We start from the raw sequence: 21,044 nt of genomic DNA on the forward strand, positions 1-21,044 counted from the left end.
ATACAGAATGCTCCCTCCCTTCCACCTTTAATCCCAGTTCTGAATCTTGAATGTACAGTGAGAGATGCTTGGAGGGAAATGTCTAGGCTTACTCTGAAATACAGCTTAAAAAAGCCAGTTTTTAGAGATCCAAATTAGAGAAAAGCTCAGAGTTCCAGGTGTGCCCTGAATAGCTTTTGACATGTGGCTGACGTGGTGTCGTGGCTGAGTTTTTACAATACAGCACCAGCTAAGCAGCAGCTGGCAGATTAAAGCAAACGTTTAAAAGCTTTTATAGCTACGAATGTTTTTGAGGGTCTTTCATATACCTCTTTCTTTCCTTTCTTTTTTCCTTCAGCTAAACTGGAAATTTTTTGTTCATTTTAACTGACTTCCTGTTATCAAATATCATACCTACGGCGAGAATGAGATGATGAGTTTTGACGTTGAAATGCAAAAGAAATAACACTTGGGGTATTTTCCTTAGCTGCCTTTATTTATCGATTTATTTTGGGTTGGGGAGAGGCTTTTCGGCTACTGTATATTATATACTGTAGTCTCGTTCGAATCTTGTTTCCACAGGAATGGTTCAAAGCAGCCCCTTTGGAGTAAATACTTCTGGGCTGACATCAAGGCAGAGACTGATAACACGTGCAGGGAAAGCACACCTTTGGTTGGTTTCCACTTCTGCTTGGCGGTGTTACGGTTGGAGTCTTTGCTGCGTTGCCGCCCTCGCTGGCTGGCCTGGGGAAGGGGAAGCGGGTCTCTGAGTGACAGGGACATCTTTCCCAGTGGTTCCTTCTGGAGAGAGCAGCCTGTCTAGGAAGGACGGTTTTATTTCCTCGGACTATTTATATCCACTGCTTATGCAGGCACAGATTTGGGCATTGGAAGCAGATCCATTTGGAATAAAAAATGCCCGAGACCAAATGTTTTTTGTCTTCTGCATCAGCTCACTAATAGCTGCCATGTGTGAGTGGGTACGGATTATGGCGTTAGCTCCTGGGGAAGTTGATTGAAGCTGTCTGGGAATCTCGCAACTTTCTGAAGAGCAGATTTTTGTCTCCTACGTCGAAAAGACATCCCAGGGAGGAAGCCCACACTGGTGCCGGGGTAGAGGGATGATCAAAGGGCCTGCACCTTGTGCTCAGGTGCAGAGCTGAGTGGGACTGAGGCGGGCAGGGCGGCCAGGTGCCCGTGATAGCAGCAGAGTCGTCGGAGCGTGGTGGTTCCCTCTCCTGATGGCGGAGCTGCCGCGTCGGCTCAGGCGTGCTGGCCTCTGAGACCTGGACACCGTTGACAGCTGTTACCCTTCAGTTTTCAGGGATGTGCATTACCGTTGCGGGGTACATTGTGTTTCCATTCACGCTGATAATTTGAGAATGCCGCTCTGATAATTGCGCTGTCTTTACAAAACATTTACCGTGTTTTGGAGTTTTAAGACCGACAGGCAGTTTGTGGACCCGGATGGTGTCTGAGCCCCCGTTTCTCCAGCCTGAGGGGGTGCCAGGCTGATGGTGGGCCTGTGCCGGGTCTGGGCAGCGAGGCTGGCTCAGCACAGGGGAGGGTTCTGTGGCTTCGTCGTGAAATCAGGCCAGCGTTGGCGGCGGGAAAATGTAGCCCAGATTAGTCTGTCTGTGTGTCCATCAGTCTCTTTCTCTTGGAGACGAGACGAGAACGAGAATCACCTTCTTAGTTTCGTCCTGGTTTCGGTGTCCCCATAGCTGCCTCTCAGAATAAGCACCTTCCAGGCTCCGCAGTGCTGTGTGGCCACACACAGCCTTTCCAGGCCCCGTACGTTTCCAGTTCACTTCTGCATGATTCCTCTGCTTGCAGTGTAGTTTTCTTTCTGAAAATTTTTTTAGGCTTTAGTTTAATAATATAATCAGTGGAAGAGATATTGGAGTTCTGGACTGTAATTGTCGTTCTTATTGATCATTGGAGAAGCTCTTGCTCAAAAATTCTAGAGCTCAGACCTCATTTGATTAACTGAGGACCATATAAATGGAAACAAATGTCTTTAGGACATTCGTTTTAATGGATATTTTTTAGTGATATTTGAGTCTCTACAGTTTTAACGTGTGAATTAAAAGAATATATATTCACATGTTTGTTTTAACTTCAACTTCAAGAAAATGCTGTAAGATTGCCGAACCTGAACCTTCCTTTGTGGAGAGGCTTTTTACCCCTCGTCCCTGAGGATGAGGAAGACTTAGTTTATAGCATCTAGAGACATCTGCTAAAAAGGCAGTGTGCTGTCCCGTGGAGGTGGACACCCCGATTTTGTCCACCGTACAGCTGTAAGTTCTGTGCGTCTCCTGTGTGTATGTCGAGTGTGGAGAGACAGGGGTATGGGTGAAGACGTGGATTGAGTTAGCACTCACATGCCAAGATTTAAGTTCAAATTCTAAATAGAGTCTCTCACAAGGACGGACCGGCATCGACCATCCGCCGCCGTTAGCACTATTGCCTGGTTCCGAATGGACTAATCGCTGGAACGTTTTGTCATGATCACAAACCACAAGTCTTTCCTGAGCCCCGAACTGTAAAAACATTCAGTTTAAACCTACTTGCCTCCTGCAGGCAAAGTAAAAGTGTGAAAAATTAAAATTAAAAGTGAGTATCCTTTTTTAGAAATTTGCAAAACTTTGCTTTTCTCTGCCATAGAGAAGTATTTGACAAGCTGTTTTCTTGTCTTTGAGCAAAAATGAATCCTGCATACAGCAGTTATCACAGCGATTGGATGATGGCACCACAATCCCCCTTTCCTGTTTTTAATCTCAGTAAATAAGGAAATAAGTCTTTTAAAAGAAAACGTTAAGCCCTGGTTTCATAAAATGACGGTTCGTTTTTTGGGGGTGGGGTAGTGGGTCGCATCCAGACTCTTCCAGCCTAGAATTGCCTAGATGATGACGGTAGAGTGTTGCTTTCTTGTAGGCAACCTTGATATGCATGACGATTTTCATTTTTCTTTGGCTGTTTAGTCCACAAAATGCTTTAAAGGTCAAAGGTCTGTAATTTTGCAAAGATTCTCGTCTTCGCATGTATTTTCCTTCCGTGATGATGGGATTAGGTGTAATGTCTCAGGTTGGCCAAATGGGTTCGTCACAGAGATGGATGGCTTTTCAAAGGAGGGCCCACTGCCACTGAATTCTCATTACCAAACCATCTCTATTCTGTTGGAGGAAGGTAGATGAGATGACCTTTCACATGCTTTCCAGACTATGCTGTATTTATGCTGGTTCCAGAAAATCAATAAGATGGAAAAAAAAAAGAAAAAAGAAAATTAAAAAAAATTTTAAACTAGTTCCTTTGGATGCATTCTTTTGTAAGAATCTGTGATTATAACCATTTTCACCTTTATACTAGAATAATTTGAAATCATCGATTAGTCTCTTTTCACAGTTAATTTTAGCACAATGAAAGAAAGTTTTGCTTTCTGCTATATTTAGTTTATTTCAGGCTGTTTCTCAAATTAATTTCCCCGTTAATTTAAGAATTATCAATGCAATGGCTTTTTTTTTAGTGGTATATGTGTCCTTACAGTTTTAACACATGACTTAAAAAATATATATTCATATGTTCTAACTAAAACTTCAAGAAAGTGCTGTTAGATTGCTGAAATAGAATCTCAAATTTATAAGCAAGTTGTGTTTTTAAAGTTTGCGTGCTGCATTGGCTGTGTTGAAAACATAGCGCCATTATTTACGGTAGTCGGATTTTCCTACCAGCTCGCCGTTCTCACCCTCTGCAGTGCAGCTCAGCCACGCACATTGCCTCATGGTGCTGCCCTGGGCAGAGTCTAGCCGGTGGGTCACGCACGTAGTAGGAACACACTGAGCACCTCTTTCTACTTCTCCGGTGTTTGGCTCAGAATTTAGCAGCTGCATTTCACACATGGCTGGAAAAAGCCATGTTGGTCGGACACCTAGCAATGCCATGGTGTATGTGTCCTTATGGAGAATTAATGAATTTGCATCGGTGGGCTAATACATTTCTTATATTTAAGAAAATACTTTTTATTCTTTTGTAGTAACTGTTGAACTGTAGGCACACGTAGAAGAAAATGTCTTGTAGAAAATTTCAAATATACAAAAGTAAAGAGAATAATGTTAACGAACCCCTGTGTACTCATCACTCTGCTTCATAGTTTTCCTATCCACTTCTCCTCTGTTTTATTTTGAAGCAAATCTCAGATCAGATCTCTTATCTGTAAATATTTCACTGTGTCTCTGAAAGATAGGAGCGCTGTTTCAAAACATAACCAAATTACCCCGGTCTCACCTAAAATAAAACTAATCTCTGATGCAGTGTTCCAGTTTCTAATTAGGCGTATTTAATGATGAGCTGTATCTGTGAATTGTGTGGAGCCTGTCGGTCCCTTTATAAAACAAATGCAGAAGGAAGCAACCAGATATAAACCACTGTAGCTTTGGGGGGAGTGATTTGGATAGTTGATTTCTGTGCCTCTTTTGAATGCCATATTTTAGCCCCTGTTATTAGACCATTCTGAAAAGAGCAGCAAATAACCATTTGTAATAACATGCGAAACAAACCCTGCACGTTGAAATGGGGAAATTTTGTTCCTCTCTCGCCTTTTTAGAATTAAACATGAGTTCCTTGCCCTGTCTTTTCTGCATGCGAAGTCCTGGGTTTCTTTAGCAGGGAGGGATTGAATTCTGCTCTGTTTTCGGTTCGGGTTGATGTTTAGCCTTTGACCCAGCCACTTTCTTACAATAAACAGTTTGTTGATGAGAGCAGCTGCCCAGCAGATTGTTTCCAGATTATTCTCATGGCTGAGGACAAGAGAGCACCTTACGAACAAGTTGGCTTGAAGCTGTGGCTTCCCCTTACGGCTGTCTGCCTTTGAAGCCAACTGTCAGCCTCTGAACATGCTTCTATTTATAGCCAATGAAATGGCATGAATCTGTGACACTGGAAATTGGGCCTCACTTACAGTCTTCACTATTTTATTTTATTCTCCGAATGAATGATAGCAGCGTTTTCTAGAAGTTTCTGCCATATTCCTTATATTACAGTAGGAATCCCCAGCATTTGGCATGTGGAAATTAGTGTAGGGAAATAGACAGAACATAGTTTATTTTTACAGGAATCTGGGCTCCTTCCATATATAAAGGTTTTCTACATAAGGAACAAGGTAACTTTCAAACTAAGGTCTTATCTGCTGTGTATTACTATCTTGCCCTTTTAAAATAAGTCCTGTTTTTTGTCCTACCTTTGAAAGACAGTACTTTTTTTTTTTTTTAATACAAAAGACAGGCACCCTAATGACTTGGTAATTTATGTGACTCAGAGGTGCACCTTAGTTTGGATTTTTGCTGCTTCCCTAGTCACCGCCCCCAGCTGTTACCTAGAATGGCCTGACTGCTTGCAACAACCTTCATTAAGGCAAGGTCAGAACTTTCAGCATGAGAGCCAACACTTTTTGCTAAACTGGCCACCAGGGGCTGCTGTCAGAATGGTGAGGCTGAGCTCACCTCCCTAGAGGCAAGTTTACTTTTTCTACAACCAGTAAATTTTGTTAAGCTACCAATCCTGGTTTCGAAACCCAGGTCTCACTAAGCCTGCAGTCACCAAGCACGCTCATGGCCGTGTCCCTTCCAGCCAGGTATTACGTAGAACCTGGACACGATTCAAGACCTGAGATTAAGACTTGTGTGTTTTTCATTCCGTGCCAATAAGCTGTTATTAATACACTGATTCCACACATACTGAAAAGCTTCATGAAACGCACGGGGTTTGTGCTCGGGGAAGGTACTTCCTGTATTTGGACTGTTCAGGATCTGAGCCCCCGGAGGAATGGCCCATGGTGACCCGAATCTGGTTTTTCAGGGAGGTGTTCTTGCCTGCAGTGGCCTTAGTAACCCTGTTTGAATGCAGACATCACGAAGGGTCGTGCTGATTTAACCGCGATGTCAAACGCTAAAAAGTATCCTTGGCGTGAGTGTGATGGTGGTGGTGGTTTTTACAAAAACTGCATCTTCGATGATTGCAGCATTAACAGCAGGACAAAAGTATCCAGCAGCTGTCAGAGCTGGCAGGGGGCCTTAGAGTTTTTGGAACAAATCCCTTCATCTCCCTCTCCCCTCAACTTATTATTTAAAAAAATTAAAAACTAAAAATTAAAAAAAAAAAAACCTAAGAAAGGATGAAAGAACCGTGCACAAACCCCACGCAGCCTTCACCTGGATTCAGCCCTGGTTAACATTTTGCCACATTTCGATGAAGAGGATTCAGTTGTTTGGAAAGATGCTTGTGTTACTGCCTTTTATGGGACATGTGAAGCATGGGACTTTGTGTACATTCTCTTCCAGAGCGTGAGTCTTCAACCTTTTTACGTCTAGGAGTTGGCAGGAGAATGGGAGTAGCTTCCACTTGGGCCTGGGCTTTTTTTTTTTTTTTAATTTGACGTAAAACCAGTAGCCTGCTGGTTTGTAATGGTTTTGAGTGGCTGGTTGGTTGTCACCGGCTGGGCTACAGGTACTTCTCATCTTCACATGGGCCGGCACATAAAACATTCTTACAATATATTTTAAAAAGTCCTAAATTATCAAACAGAAAACATCTTAGAGCCATATGCCACGAGGACAGCTAGTTGATCTTTCATGCCCGACAAAGGGATTCTACCCGCCGATTGAGGAAAATTCCATCCATGATCACGTCATGAGTTACAGGATTTATAATTTTCCTTTCAACTTTCTAACCCGAGTCTCGTGACTCGGAACCTTAGACGTGATCGCTTGCTTCCTTAAGAATTTTTTGTGTGTGTGCACAGTAAGGAGTGTGCAAATGCTGTTGTATTATTTATGTGAGCATCCGTCTGCCTCATTACATTGTAATTCAAGATCATCGAAAGGCAGGGACCATATGTTTTAATCTTTGTATCACTTTTCCAGCATTTTGCCCAAAGTAGGCATTTAGTAAGTGCATCTCGTTCGAACACTTAAAAAGCGTTTTGGCTTTTTCCACTAATATATTGTGAGACGCGTCCTCTGCTCCTGTGTCTGGGAGACCTGAGGTTCCCTGGGGGACAGGCCAGCAGCAAGCAGCCCGCCCAGCTCAGACGGGCTGCCTGGTTCAGGCTTGCTCAGCCACCCTTCATTCAAGTGTAACGGGGACGTCATAAACAACCACTTTTAAACAGTTGAAAAGAATCAGCTGTTGGAGTGCTTGAGGAAAACTGACAAGAAGATGGAGTTTCAGGAGGAAATGGGGAGAGTTTTCTCTTTTATTAATGTGCTTTCAGGTTTCGGAACTGTACCAAGTGCCCGCTGCTCCTTCCTGTGAACTGGCAGGACTTTCTGAAAGGCAGACTTCTTCGACCATCTCCTTTGAATGCTTGCATGTGGATCTGCCTGCTTTTTGCACGTAGGATGGTGGCCTGAGCCTCTCCCCGTCCCCACCAATGTGGTATGCCCTGCTCTTCTCTGAACTTTCCAGGGTCGTGGTGACAGCCAGTGGAACAAATGAACCTTTTGCGGAGTAGATAAAAAGCTCTCGACTTTCTCTGAATCCTCTTCCAATTGGCTACTTCTGTCTTTTCAGGTAATGTGTATATTTTACTATTGGAATCCTAGACGTGGTACCTTCGTTTTAACGGTAGGTTAAACATCTGGAACTAAACGTCTGGGACTAAACATTGGATCTCGAAGCTGACTTTTGAACGTTAAAGGGATGTTCCAGTTATTTCGTTTTAAAGATGAAGATACCGAGGCCCAGAAGAGGCAGCGCCTCCCAGCTGGTTGGTAGCAGAGCTGTTGACTTGATTCTGAGCTAGAGTCTCCTGCCGCATGCCCGGCTTTCCAGAGGGTCATGGCCAGACCCACAGATGATGGGCGAATAGTTTAGGATTGTGGGGCCTTGTGCCATCCTCCACATCCATCCCGGACCTGGCCTTCCAGACCTGCTGCCTGCTCAGCATCGTGGCGGTGTGGACGGCCACATCCGTGTGTGCGCGCGTGCGCATGCGTCAGCCAGGACGCGCCACCTCAGGGTGAGCTGGGCAGGGCCACCCCACGCTGTCCCCCGCTCGCACCCTGGGCTCACAATGCGGAGCCTTCTTGGCTTCCCACGCCACGTTCCCCGCTCTGTCGGGAGCCTGTTTGTGTTGGACCGGGACAAATGGCGGGCGTTTTACGCAGGCAGGCTTAATGAAGGCCCTGGAGGCCTCTACGGATGTCGGAGCCGAAGCCCGGGCCCCGTCGCTGGAAGTTAGCGCCTCTCCCGGAGCAGCGGCGGCTGCGCCCCGACCCGTAAAGCCGTCCTTTCTTTTAGTGCCGTCCGTGGCTTTCTGGGTCTCCACACTTGCAGAATAGATTTCACCTCTAAAATGAGCCCATTTGGCCCCGCGGAGGTGTGATGCCTATAAAAGCAGCCTCGTTAGAAATGACTTATTCATTACCTCTGTTTTATGGGTCCACCCAGCCTTTTGTGCTCTTTCGCTAGTTGGCAGGTAACAAAAAGTGCAGTAAATCCGTGGCCTTTTCAGAGCCTCAGCCTGAGCGATACCTTTACACAATAAAAGGAATACAGTTCAACAGACGTTTATTGAGTGCCTACTGTGTCCCAGGCTTTGGGGACCTAGAAATGACTGCCGAGTTCAGCTCGTGAGGAACTCCTGTCCCTCAGGTTTAGGTACCTGACGCCATCTGTCTTGCGTCCCTTGAAGATGCAAGGCTGTCATCCCAGGTCTGCCCTGGTCACGAGGGAAGGACTAGGATGTGTAGAAATTCATCTCGTTGCATGGTGCTTCGGGGCTGGTCTGTGAGAGGCAGTCGCTTCAGAGTGAGGTCCCCCGGGCCAGCTCCCAGCAGCTTTGGGCTCTCTCCCAGCAGGTGTGTTGGCCCCTGTCCAGGTCACCCTGTCCCCTTGTTCTCTGTTCCTTCCGGGGCCCTGGTTGCTGTCAGCCACGGGCTGCGCTGGCAGAAGGTGAGCGAGGTGGGCGGATCCCTCTGTCCCCTCTGTCCTCTCTCTCTGTTCTCTCTGTCCTCTGTCTCTGTCTCTCTCTCTTCTCTCTCTCTCTGTCCTTGCTCCTTGAGGCCTGTGGCTGGTCCAGGTGCCTCCCCCTCTCTGCTTTTTGATTCCTTTAATTCCCCCTGTGGTTCCCTAAGTCTTCAGTCGAATCCTGCTCAATATACATTCTCTTTCTGGCTGAAACCCGGGGGTGGTGAGTGGAAACTCACTTAAATGGTACAGTTCATTTCTCAGTGAGAATGCCCTGTTATAGTCTTGCCTAGGTAGATGCAAACATTCAGTTAATGGTAGACCCAAGCTTCCTATTTAAGGTTCTCTTACCGAACCTTCTACTCCTCCCCCTGCCTGCCCCTCTTTTCCTTTCCCCCTCGCTCCCCAGCTCCAAGCCACACACATCTATTTCACAGCTGCACGTTATATCGAGTTTATATTTTCCTTTGTGATGCCTCCGGCATTTTGATGATAGTAAATAGGCATTTGCTACATTGCTTCATTTTGGGTTAGGTCTTCTTGCTCAGGACTGTGGGATAGGAATTACAGCGAGGATTTGGGAACCAGACAGATTTGGTTTCGTGGGTTCGGATCCCAGCTCTGTGATTTACTATCTGTGTGGCGTGGGCATCGTTAATGCTGTCTGAGGCTCCCTTTCCTCTTCTGTGGATGATGCCTAGGGCAGAGGGGTTGCTTGTCAAGGATTGGGGTCCGGGGCCTAAAGCACCCAGTACCATGCTCCACGTGGAGTGGGGTGCAGCAAGTGGTAGCTCTCAGACCACAGGTCCAGTCTACCGTCCGATGAAACGAAACTTGAAGTCATTTAGCAAGAGATAGTGCCAGTCGCTTCTCCATCTAGGTGGAAAGTTGCTTGGAGAGAGACTGGTTCTGAGAACTCAGTTGACTGGCTTCTCCTGGGGATACGCAGGTGAGGCGAGGAGGAACCCTGAGGAGGGCGTGGTAGGGCCGTGGGGGTGTGCCACAGGCCGCGTGTGCAGGCGAGTCCCTGAGGGTCAGTGGAGTGATCGCAGAGAGGACCGGGAGTTTCTGGGGGAGAAAAGAGGTTGACCCCTTCTTTTAAAAATATTGCGGTAAAATATATGTAATGCAAAGTTTACTATTTTAACCATTTTTAAGCACACAATTCAATAGCATTAATTTCATTCACGGTGATGTGTGAACATCTCACTATTTCCAACACTTTTTTCTAAGTGGCATCATACAACATTTTTTTGTATGTTTGGCTTTTTTTACTCAGCATAGTGTTTTCAAGATCCGTTCATGTCGTAACGTCTATCAAAATTTTGTTCCTTTCAACGGCTGACTAATGTTCTATTTTGTATATGTACCGCATTTTATTTATCCGTTCATCTGTTGATTCCTCTTCCAACACTTGGGTTGTTCCCACCTTTTGGCTGTTGTGAATAATGTTGCTATGAACATTGGTGTCCAAGCATCTGAGTCCCTGCTTTCAGGAAATTTGATGTGAAATGTCCTGATTTTTAAAATATTAACTAGTTCAGAATGGGTAGGCCAAATGAAACATGTCCCCGGGTTCATTTTGGCCCATGGGTGTCCATTGGTGACAGCTGACCTGTGGGGACGGACTGGTTTCAGCAGTGTGTCACTGAAGCCAGAAGCCCATCCAGGTCCATTCATTCAGGTGACAGTGTTTGCAGTTGGTGGCTGAGCATAGTAGGGGAAGCAGAAAGGCATGGGCCAGGGGAACCCAAGCTGGCATGCATTGCAGTCCAAGAAGAAATCTGGACCAGTTAGGTGAGGGTCGGTCAGACTGTCGTGGGCCCAGGGGGCGGGGGGAGGGCGAGACAGAAGCATCCACATAGGGGTCCGGTCACGTAAGGAGGGGCACACACATCTCAGACCTTGCCTGATGCTTTGGTCTGCTTGGTGGGTCGGGCGCTTTAGAACGAAAGTCCACCCTGAGGGTTGCCACATGAGCAGTCTCCATCCTAAACGAGGTCAGTCCTCCTTCAGGAGTGTCATCTTCTGATTATAAACATCTGCCGTGTGTCCTTATCACATGGGTGAAGACACTGAGTCAACATGAAATTGGCTGTGACTCTTTTGTTTGTAAAAAACCAGCAGTAAGAATGGGCTTGTTTCATTCCACGAGAGTAGAATATCTGTTCTCGTTTCCTTGAGAGTATTTAACTGAGAATGAGACGCCCATAAAAAGAGCTGGTATTTCATGTCTTTGTGGATCCGTTTTATGATTTACACACTTCTGGTTGCCTAGCAACTTACAGTGTTATGACTGAAGCACAACTAATCTGATTATTTACAACGAGGCAAATGTGTCTCTGAGATAGAAAACCTCTAGAAGTTAGGATCAGATGTTTGGTGTTTCTTGGAAAGAATAGGACCAAAACACAAACAGAAGGGGTAATAAATATTTCGAATCCAACACTGACTCAGAGGTACGGCTACGTTTCACCTGCTGAATCTCGTTAGATGAGTACGCTTAGCAAACGAGACAAGTGCCCGGGTGGAATGGCTCCAGCGGGACGAGACGTAGCATGCTGTACGTCTCTGGTCTTAGTTTCACTCCCTGGAGCAGATGGTACAGTATGTTAACTAACCCTAGAGTAGCCCCTTCTGAGTGTTGGCACTAAATGTAAATTTAAGCATTGATTTCTTCAGACGTTGGGGTACTGTGTCGTTTTTGGATGTGAGTATAGTCTCGTGGATTTTAGTTATCGTGCGGTGTTGGCATGAGCTCGTTGCTATTTGCACCTAAAAAATCAACTCTGGTGTGATTTATATTCAAGAAAATGCACCCATTTCACTGTAGTTCGATAAAGGTATACACCCCCGTGTAACCACCGTTAAAATCAAGATGTAGAACGTTTCCAGCATGTTCCAAGTTTCCCTCATTCTCTTTCTCGGTCCTCACTCAGTCTCCCAGCCCATGCCCAGCCTCGAGCAGTCACTGATCTGCTGTGCGTGTCTCATTTTGGACGAGATTGGTCTTTTATGGAATTTCATCTAAATTGAATCATACAGTATTCTCTTCTGTGTCTTTTTTCTTTTTTTAAAAAATTTTAATCAGCATTATGTTTTTGAGATTCACCCATGTTGTTGAATATGTGAGTAGATTATTCCTTTTAATTCCTGCGTCGTGCGCCATTGTATGGATGTGCCATAACTTATTTGTCTAGTCAGCTGTTGGTGGACATTTGGGCTGTTTGCATTTTTTGGCTATTATGAGTCAAGTTGCTATGATCAATCATGTCCAAGTCTTTGTGAGGACATGTGTTTTCATTTTTCTTGGGTATATACCTAGGAATAGGATTTTTGGGTCATATGGCAAGTATGTGTTTAACTTGATAAGAAACTGCCAGACCGTTTCCCAGAATTATGGTACCATTTTATATTTCTGCCAAGAGTTCCAGTTACTTCACATCTTTGCCAACACTTTGTCAGAATTCAACTTTTTAACCATTCCGGTGGGTGTGTAGTGATATGTCATTGTGTTTTTAATTTGTATTTCCCTAGTGACGGATGATGCTGAGTAAGCACTTTTTCATGTAGTCATTTACCATCCGATGTTTTCTTTTGGGTAGTGGCAGTTCACACCTTTTTGCTGACATTCTAAGTTGAATTGTTTTGTTTTCTTATGATTCTGTTTTAAGAGTTCTTTTTCTATTCTGGATACAAGTCCTTCGTATTGATATATGTATTGAGAGTAGTTTCTCTTACTCTGTTGTTTGTCTTTTCATTTTTCTTAACATTATCGTTTGAAGAGCATTTCTTAATTTTTTTTTTGTATTTCAGTTTATCGTTTTTTTTTTTTTTCTTCTGGTTCATGCTTCTTTTATTCCATCTGAGAAAAGCTTTCCCTATCCCAAGGTCAGAAAATTTTTCTCCTCTATTTTATTTTAGAAGTTCCATAGTTTTACATTTAGATCTAGGATTCATTTCAAGTTAATTTTTTGTATACATGCAAGGTGAAGGTTGGAGGTTTTTGTTTTTGTTTTTTGGCATATGGATATACAGTTGTTTCAGCACTGTGTATACCAATAAGAATAGGTAGTTAAATTTGGCAAGTCAGGTTGACCCACTTTGCCAAAGGGAAGTGTATATCTGAATTGCTCGAGTGAATTTTCCTAGCACTTGTCACACTCTTGTCGTTGGGTGTGTACATATTGGTCTTTCCTCTCTTTCCACCGTGCTACTATTTTTGAGACTCAGGAAGTGCTCCAGGCCTATGTCTTAGCTGAAGGACGTCTGAATGGCCAGTTGGATAATTCACTCCAGAGAAGACTCCCTGCTTTATTCCCATCTGGAAGTTCCGCCAGTGCTAGCTGTTTCTTTTTGGTTTCATCCTGGTTTTCACTGACCTTGAGTGGGGATTGATTTACATCGCCTACACCTGCTGAATAACCTGAGTCACTGCTCGTCCTCCCCTGGCTTGCCCTGTATTCCTGGCTCTATGGAAATAACATGTAAATATGTAAATCCCTCTGTAGAGATAAATATAAATGATATGGTTATCAAATTATATTTTAGCACCTCCTCTTCCTCCCTCCAGGTCTTTCCTTAATTGTCACCTTCCGCCCACCCTACCTAGAAAGACTTGCCTCCAACGCTTCTTACCTCCCTTCTCTGCTTAATTGTTTTCTCCTTGGCACTTAACGACTGTCTAACATTCTATATCTCGTGCTTATGAATGTTTTTATTATCTGACCCCCACACCATATCATAAACCCTTTGAGGACAGGGACTTCAGCCCCTTTGTCCACTGCTGAATCCTCAGAACCTTCAGGAATACCTGCCATATGGTAGGCATCCTGTAATGTTTGTTGAATGAATAGATCGCCAACATATTTTAGTTGAATCTGTTATTTTTCTAATAGCTAATGTTTATTTTATTGTTTCTTTTCATTTTTAATTGACAGTTTCTAAATATGAAGACTAGAGAGAGTAGTATGATAAATATCCAAATACCCATCGTGTAAATTTAATGATTATTAGCATTTTGACTTGTTTGCTTCATCTGACATGGGTGTAAATGACAGATATCATGGCATACATACATTTCTAACATGTAGAACGTTTTCCTATGTCACCACAATACCATTATCATACCTACTAAAACTGACAGTAATTCTTGTTTGTTATCTCACACATACTATCTATATTCACATTTCCTAGTTGTCTCAAAATGTCTTTTCCAGCTAGTTTGTTCAAATCGGGATCCAATAAAGGACCACCCATTGTATTTGATTATATCTTTGAAGGTCCCTTCTCATTGAGATCAGGTCCCCAGCCTGCCTCTGCCAATGACATTGGTTTGTTGAAGATTCCTGTTCTGTGGCATGTGTCACCTTATGGATTTCTTCTAATTACTTCCTTCTGAAGTCATTTAACTTGTTGCTCTGTCTTCTTTATTTTCTGCAAAATCGAAGCGAGGTTTAAAGTTTCATTCTTCGTCAGTTTTAGTTGAATGAAATTTTATCTTTGAAGCTGCTTCTCTGTGGCCTTCTGGAGCTCTGGGTCACACCCCTGAAGTTTACAGAGGGACCCATTTTCTCTTTGAAAGTCCTGCCATTTGCATGAAGATGATTTCTAAGAGTCTGGACCTGCATTTACCTTGACTTACAGGTTTTAGTGCAGATTGCGCAGGCCTCTTGGGATGGTGACTCCCCCAACCCCGAAATCCCCTGATGTCCCACCCCGGTGGGAGGCCTCCGAGCCCTCTGGAGTCTGAGAGGAAGTCGCTGCCTCCTGGGAGGCTCCAAGACCCCTCGTGGTTTCAGGGGTAGGATAGCAGCTCAGTTCTGGGTGCTATGTAGGTTCAGCCTCCCCACCCCGGACCCTCATGTGGGGCAAAGACAACGCAGCTTTTGGCCACCCCATTATTTTTCCTCCATGAAAACGTGTTTCTCCCTTATTGGTGACCAGTCAGTGTGGCTTGTGGTCAGCTTGTCTTGATGAAGGAGGTGGCAGTTCTCCAGAGGCTAAGGTCAAATGCTCTATTAGTGCTTTGTCGTCTCTGAATTCTTTCACCTGGTTTTCCCATTTTTTCCCCCCCAGATAGGATAAATTTCTGTGTGGGGCAAAAGTATAAAGATACAAGTTTTCTTTAAAATGCGCAGAGCTTCGGCCACGCCAACCTGAACAAGCCCAGTCCCGTCTGATCTCGGAAGCTCAGCAGGGTTGGGCCTGGTTAGTACTTGGATGGGAGACCACCTAGGAAGACCAGGTGCTGTAGGTGTAAATGAATGAATGAATGAATGAATGCATGAATGAATTATAAAAATGCACAGAGGACAGGAGAATTACTAGCGAACTCTAGAGTCAGAGAGGACTTTCAAGAATTTAGGATGTAATGTAGGATAGAAAATAATGAGCTCTGCTTATTTCCTTGGATCCTGGTTTCTGAACAATTTCTTTTTATAGTAGAAGCGTGCTTGGCATACTTATTGTCTATTATATAGTAGTTTAAATGTTCAGAATATGTTAATCTAGTTTTTACTGGTCGTAAACTAGGAAGTACTTATGTTACCAAAATGGCATTTTAAGGAAAAGCTACCATCATCTAATGTAATGCCAAGTTACGACCTTTCCATTTCTCTTTATGACACAGGAAATCCGGGATCCTCTTATGCAGTGGCTGGGGAAACATGTGGATCTCGAAGGAGTAATAAAATCCAGCAAGCTCTCCCTGAGGTTCGTTCCGTCTTACACGCCTAAAATAGAAGTCACCCCAACTGCAATACCTGTGGTGACCGACACGGAGGCCTTCTCCTCAGAAAATTTTAACTTAGAGATCTACCGACAAAACTTGCGGACAGAGCAACTTGGAAAAACAATTCTGTTTGCTGAAGTGACATCTACCACCATGAGTCTTCTGGAGGGGTAAGTTCTGGACCCGCTCAGAGGTTCTCTCTAACCAGTGCCGGGGAGAAGGGATAGACGTATAGAATAAGACGTATTACTAAACCCATTAGCAGGGTAGGGGTACCCCTGTCCTAGGGCAGGTAAAATGAAAGAAGTGGCGTTAGATGAAGTTCTTTGAGCAAAAAAGTGTGTGTTTTAAAGAATGGGTAGTTCTTATGCTTGCGATTCTTTTTTCCATCAGGCCTTTTAGAATGCCCTTGGGAAAAAGAACATGAAGAAACACATTTAACAGGTGGCGTTATTGTTCAAGTTATCATCTTACTTTTGTGTTGTTAGAACTAGTGTTAAACCTTTAGTTTAAGATATTTTGTAGGGACATGAGGAGAGCAAATTTGAACAACATGCGAACTGTGTTAAATTGAAATAAATCGGAGCTTTGTACGTTGAGAACCTATTTTGGTATGTTCCTGTCCAGTACATTTTTTGAGCACTCCATCATCCCATTTGGATGTTCGAAATTTACCGTTCTCTCGCAAATTTTCCTTTTTATTCCTCTATTTCTTGGACTTTGATTAAAGGTTAAAAAATGGGAAACAGATGAGAGGAATTTTTTAACTCCCAAATTAGTCAGTATTAATTAATACTCTTATGTTGAGCTAGTTTAAAAAGTAGGATTATTGAGGGAGTGAATGTGAAAAGCGTCTTCCCTCAACGCGAGAGTAAAATGTAGGGAAAATGTAAGATTCCACCCAAAACCTGGCTTCACACCTCCTAGGGACTTTCGCCTGTGGGACGGGACTGCACGATTAGATGCATAACTCAACATACGGAAATATTTTGACCTGTCTTCTCAATAACTTCTAGAATTTGATAGCATGTTGATAGAACATGGTGAGATAACTTTAGGTAACTTTCTCGACTCTCATACTCACAGCGATGGACATGGCAGTTTTGGCACACGTGTAGGATGCAGAGAAAGGGTTTTTGTGGGGGAATCGGCAGGGCCAAGGGCTGGAGTAGGACGGGGAATCGGAGCCATGGGAACGAAGCATTCCTGTTTACTGAGCGGTTTTGCGTTGCTACGGGTACTTTTTTCTCACCAGTGTTCCCCACCTCTCCTGGCCGCGCTCCCCTCCGCACCAATCGCCTGCTCCCCAGTGGACAAGGAAAAAGCCTCTTCTTGCAGATAGAACCGTCGTTACTTGCTGGTACAAACCCTGTGATAATCGTTTGTTACTCAGGTGAACACTATATTATATCAAGAGGGTGACCCCATTATAACGACATTTTCTAAATAAATCAAGACGTGACATTTTAACACAAAATTTGGGGAAGTGAAATTCAGATAGAAAAACATTGGCGCTTCCAGACGGTTTTCGCTATTTCTGTAGACAGAAGCGAGGACTCTTTTGTGTTGGACGATCTTGAACCATTGCAATATGGTCTCTGAGCTGGTGTGGCGGGCAGTGTGTTACCACGAGGCCTGTCAGAGTGGGCAGAACATTGCTTGAGTTCCCTTGGATATCGGTCAGTTCCTTTTTGATACTGAACTTTTTTTTTTTTTTTTAAATAAAATTCTGTCTTAAGCAGCTCAGCTGGGTAAAAACATACAACTGAGCTTGATAATAACGGAGTCAGAACCTTCTGCAGGATTAGGAGTTTCTCTTTTCAAAAAAAAGAAAAATATTTCCGCTTTTCCGAGGGCATCTGGGAATCGTGTTTGTTTCTCTCGTCTGGCGTCTGCCGAGTGCAGAGGGCGAAATGGCTTCGGTGGTTAATGACTAATCCCTCTGCGTGACACAGCGCAGGTGCTGAATGAACAGTCGCTGCTCCACGCAGCTTCTCCTTGGTGTCCTGGTCCCCTGGGCATGTGGGTTCCTTCCTCACGCTGAGAGGTGAAGCCACTCACTGCAGCCCAGTGAGTCAGCGAGCCTGGTGAGACGTTCCCGCGGGGCTGTAGCCTTTTTTAAGAGAAGGAACTTGAAGAGGTCACCCAGGTGCCAAAATAACCCAAAATTGTCCAAAAAGGAATCATGAGATAAATGAAACATAGGACTTATTACTTTCTAAGAGTAAGACCAAAAACATTTCTACAGCTAATATTCTGTTTGATCCTACGTAAGCTGTCCTTAAGGAGTCAGTGTATTGTGACGATAATAATAATAATAGCTAACTTGTACGGAAAGCTTTTGTCTTCCAGACGTTGCTTCTATGTACTCTACATGTGTCGACTAATTTCACACATCATCTTTCAGTGCCTAGGTGATCACTGGAACAGACTCAAGCTCTGTTATCACACCAGTGTGTGGAATTGTTCCTGTTTCTGTTTATAATAATTATAGGGTCTGTCACATCCGACTCCTGGCAACTCTGAGTGAGGGATGTCCCCACCGCCTCGTCCCCAGCAGCCCTGCTCGGCTCTGGTACACTCATGCTAATGTCGCCTTTATGGAGTCACTCCATCTCATACCTGGTCTTCCTCTTTTCCTGCTGCCTTCTGTTTTTCTCAGCATTGTTGTGTTTTTCCCAAAGAGCCCTGCCTTCTCATGGTATGCCCGAGGTAGGACACCTTCAGTCTTGTCATTTTTGCCTCCAGCGATGTTTCAGGCTTCATTTGCTCTGGGACCATTTGTTCGCCTTGCCGGTGGTGGGGCCCTCCTCCAACACCATCATCCGTTTTCCCTCATCAGCCTTCTGCACTGTCAGGATCCGCGACTGCGAGGGTGTGGTTGATCTTAGCCTTCATCTCCAGTGACAGATCTTTTCTCTTGAAAGTACGTGCTGGGGAGCAATCAGCAATTTCTGCCACAGTCCCAGATGTTGGACCTTTTTTCCCTTCCATCCAAAATGCTCACCCCCTCCTCCAGGGTGAGAGCCCTAACGTCCTATTCATTAACTTCTGGTCAGTCAGATTCAGATCCTCTGGGGTTGTACAATCTTCTGTCTCAGGGTTAGACAAGGCTAAATGGGGTCTGGCAATCTGTTAGTTAAAACAGACATGCTGTCTGCTCCCAGGACCCCTGCGTACCACACTGTTGTAGTTACGATGGGGACCCTCAAATACTCCTGAGAGAAGTCTTTCTGCTCCCTGTGGTCTCTTGTCCTTTGGGGTCCTGGCTTTGCCTTTTTTGGGGGGAGGGGTGGTGGTTTCTTAACCACACCACATCTGAGGTGGGCATTGGAGAGGATGGGCTTTAGATGTTCACTCCTGGTGAGGGTTTGTGGTCTGGGTATTGTTTTGAGGATGAACAATCATGGCTTTTTATTGGTCAGCCTCATGGCTTCTGCAGAGGTGGAAGTCTCTCAAACCCTTAGGAGGCCTCTAGCCTGTTTGCTCTGATGGTCCCACGTGAATTACCCGCAAAGATCTTGTCTGGACCAGCCTAAAGTCTGGTCTTTTAAAGACTGCGATGCCTCGCCATCCCCTTTTCTCCAAATCTGATTGTGGCTCCCTTGGGCCAAATGAAACAGTGGGCTTGGGTGAAAGGCCAGGCCCTGATCATATCTTTGGCACAAGGCTCCTGGGCTGTATATGGTGAAGCAGCTGTCTTATTGCTTGTTGAGGATGCAGGAACAGCCCCATAAGCTCCAACATAGATGCCGTTGCTGACAGAGAGCCCCTCTCATCAAATCTGTGTTCTTTTCCACCTTCTTAAGACTGGTTACCTCTAGTGGAGGTGGGTTCTCTTTCACTGAACTTTGCTTAGAGTGTCAAGAGGATTGACAAACACTGACATTTTGAATTTTCAGAGCTATTTCCTATGATGACACCGTTTGTGTCAGATACCTGGTCTGCCTCCCAAGATATAGACGGCCAGGCTGCACGCCAGCGGTTTTGTGAATGGTGAACCCGTGAGACCCTTGTCTTCAACGACTCCTGCCATCCAGGTCCTCCATACGAGGCTGCATTTTAGCCCTTGTTTCTTGTGGCCTAAAGATTCTTGTGCACAAGATCTAAGTACACCCTAGCATACCCTGCGTAGGTACCAGTTTCTAGGTCAGTTCGGATTCGATGCAGCTGTGTGAGAATGCGGTCCAAAATTAAAGTGGCTTAAACAGGTTTAAAGTTTATTTCTCTCCTGTAAATGAGATGGACCGAGATGGGTGGTCTAGGGCCAGTGTGTGTCCCACAGTGTCAAGGACCCAGGCGAGTTGCTCTGCCACCATCAGCAGGTAGTCCAGGAGGTGACGTAAGCCTTTCTGTTGTCATTTTAGCCAGTGAGCAGGTGAAGGGGATAAAGAAGAACTTGCCTCCATTCCTCATGCACTCTTTCTAATAGTTCCATGTGAGTAATTATGAAGGAGCTCGTTTGGACAGAGTTTTCCAGAAGTGGCTCATGACATTTTTGTTTGTATCTCAGGGCTGGGACCTAGTCACATGACCTTATCTACCAACAAAAAAGGCTAGGAAATAAATGTGGTCTTTAGATTTAGCATCCATGAATCCAGCTGAACCTAAGGAGAGGAAGGTAGATGTTGGAGGACAATTAGAAGTCTTCATCACAGATGTGTACTTTCTATTTGTCAGACTGCCCTCACGTAGTGTACACATTATGCTAGCCCCAGTGCCTACAGGATTTAAAATCCTGGGTGGAAATAATTATTCGACTGGTAACACTAGTTTTCTTTTACTGTTTACCCAATGCCATCAGACCTGTTTTTCTTACGTTACTGTAAATCTGGGAGGTTTGGAAATTTCTCTTCCGACAAATATTTCAGAGGACATCATATTTTCTTCTATGACCGCAAACGCAGCTGAGCTGCTGTGACGCCAAGGTGGACGTTCGATCGCTGGGGATGAGAGCGGGCTGGTTGTGAAGCCATGAACTGGCACCACCGTCACCTCCTGCCCCCGCCCTGTGAATGCGAAAGCTGTGTTAGTGCTTCCGCAGAGAGCGGAGGGCTCTGGGCAGAGCGAGCAGTAGAGGGAAATATGGGCGTCGCTTGCTAATAACCAAGTCATGGGAATCGAAGGGCCCGTGGGTCCCCACCTCCAAAAATAACAACTGGAAACCACGGAAGTGGACGATACGCCCCCAGTGGTCTGACTCGGCCGTGCCACCCCCACCCAGTCTGGTTAAGAGAAGTGATTTCATCCCGTAACCCCTGACATGTGTTTCTGACCGTGCAATGCATTCTGTACTGTGTTGTCAGGGTAACACTGTTTGGATGCAATGCTGATTTTGATAGACTTTAGACTTTTTCTTTCTGTGCTA

The 21,044-nt window shown here is 44.8% G+C and overlaps 1 protein-coding gene and 1 pseudogene across 5 annotated transcripts in view; both read left to right on the top strand.

Moving 5' to 3' along the window:
- HLCS (holocarboxylase synthetase) overlaps nt 1-21,044 on the top strand; it is a 188,432-nt gene that overhangs the window by 40,253 nt on the left and 127,135 nt on the right. For all 5 annotated transcript variants that reach the window (XM_023533865.1, XM_023533863.1, XM_023533862.1 and 2 more), the window contains exon 5: nt 15,575-15,846. In XM_023533865.1, the coding sequence (XP_023389633.1) occupies nt 15,575-15,846 (272 nt within the window). The remainder of the gene's footprint in view (nt 1-15,574; nt 15,847-21,044) is intronic.
- Nucleotides 15,084-15,202, top strand: LOC111743485 (annotated as a pseudogene).

The sequence above is a fragment of the Pteropus vampyrus genome, unplaced genomic scaffold, assembly GCF_000151845.1.
Source record: "Pteropus vampyrus isolate Shadow unplaced genomic scaffold, Pvam_2.0 Scaffold114, whole genome shotgun sequence".
NCBI classification, from domain to species: Eukaryota; Metazoa; Chordata; class Mammalia; order Chiroptera; family Pteropodidae; genus Pteropus; species Pteropus vampyrus.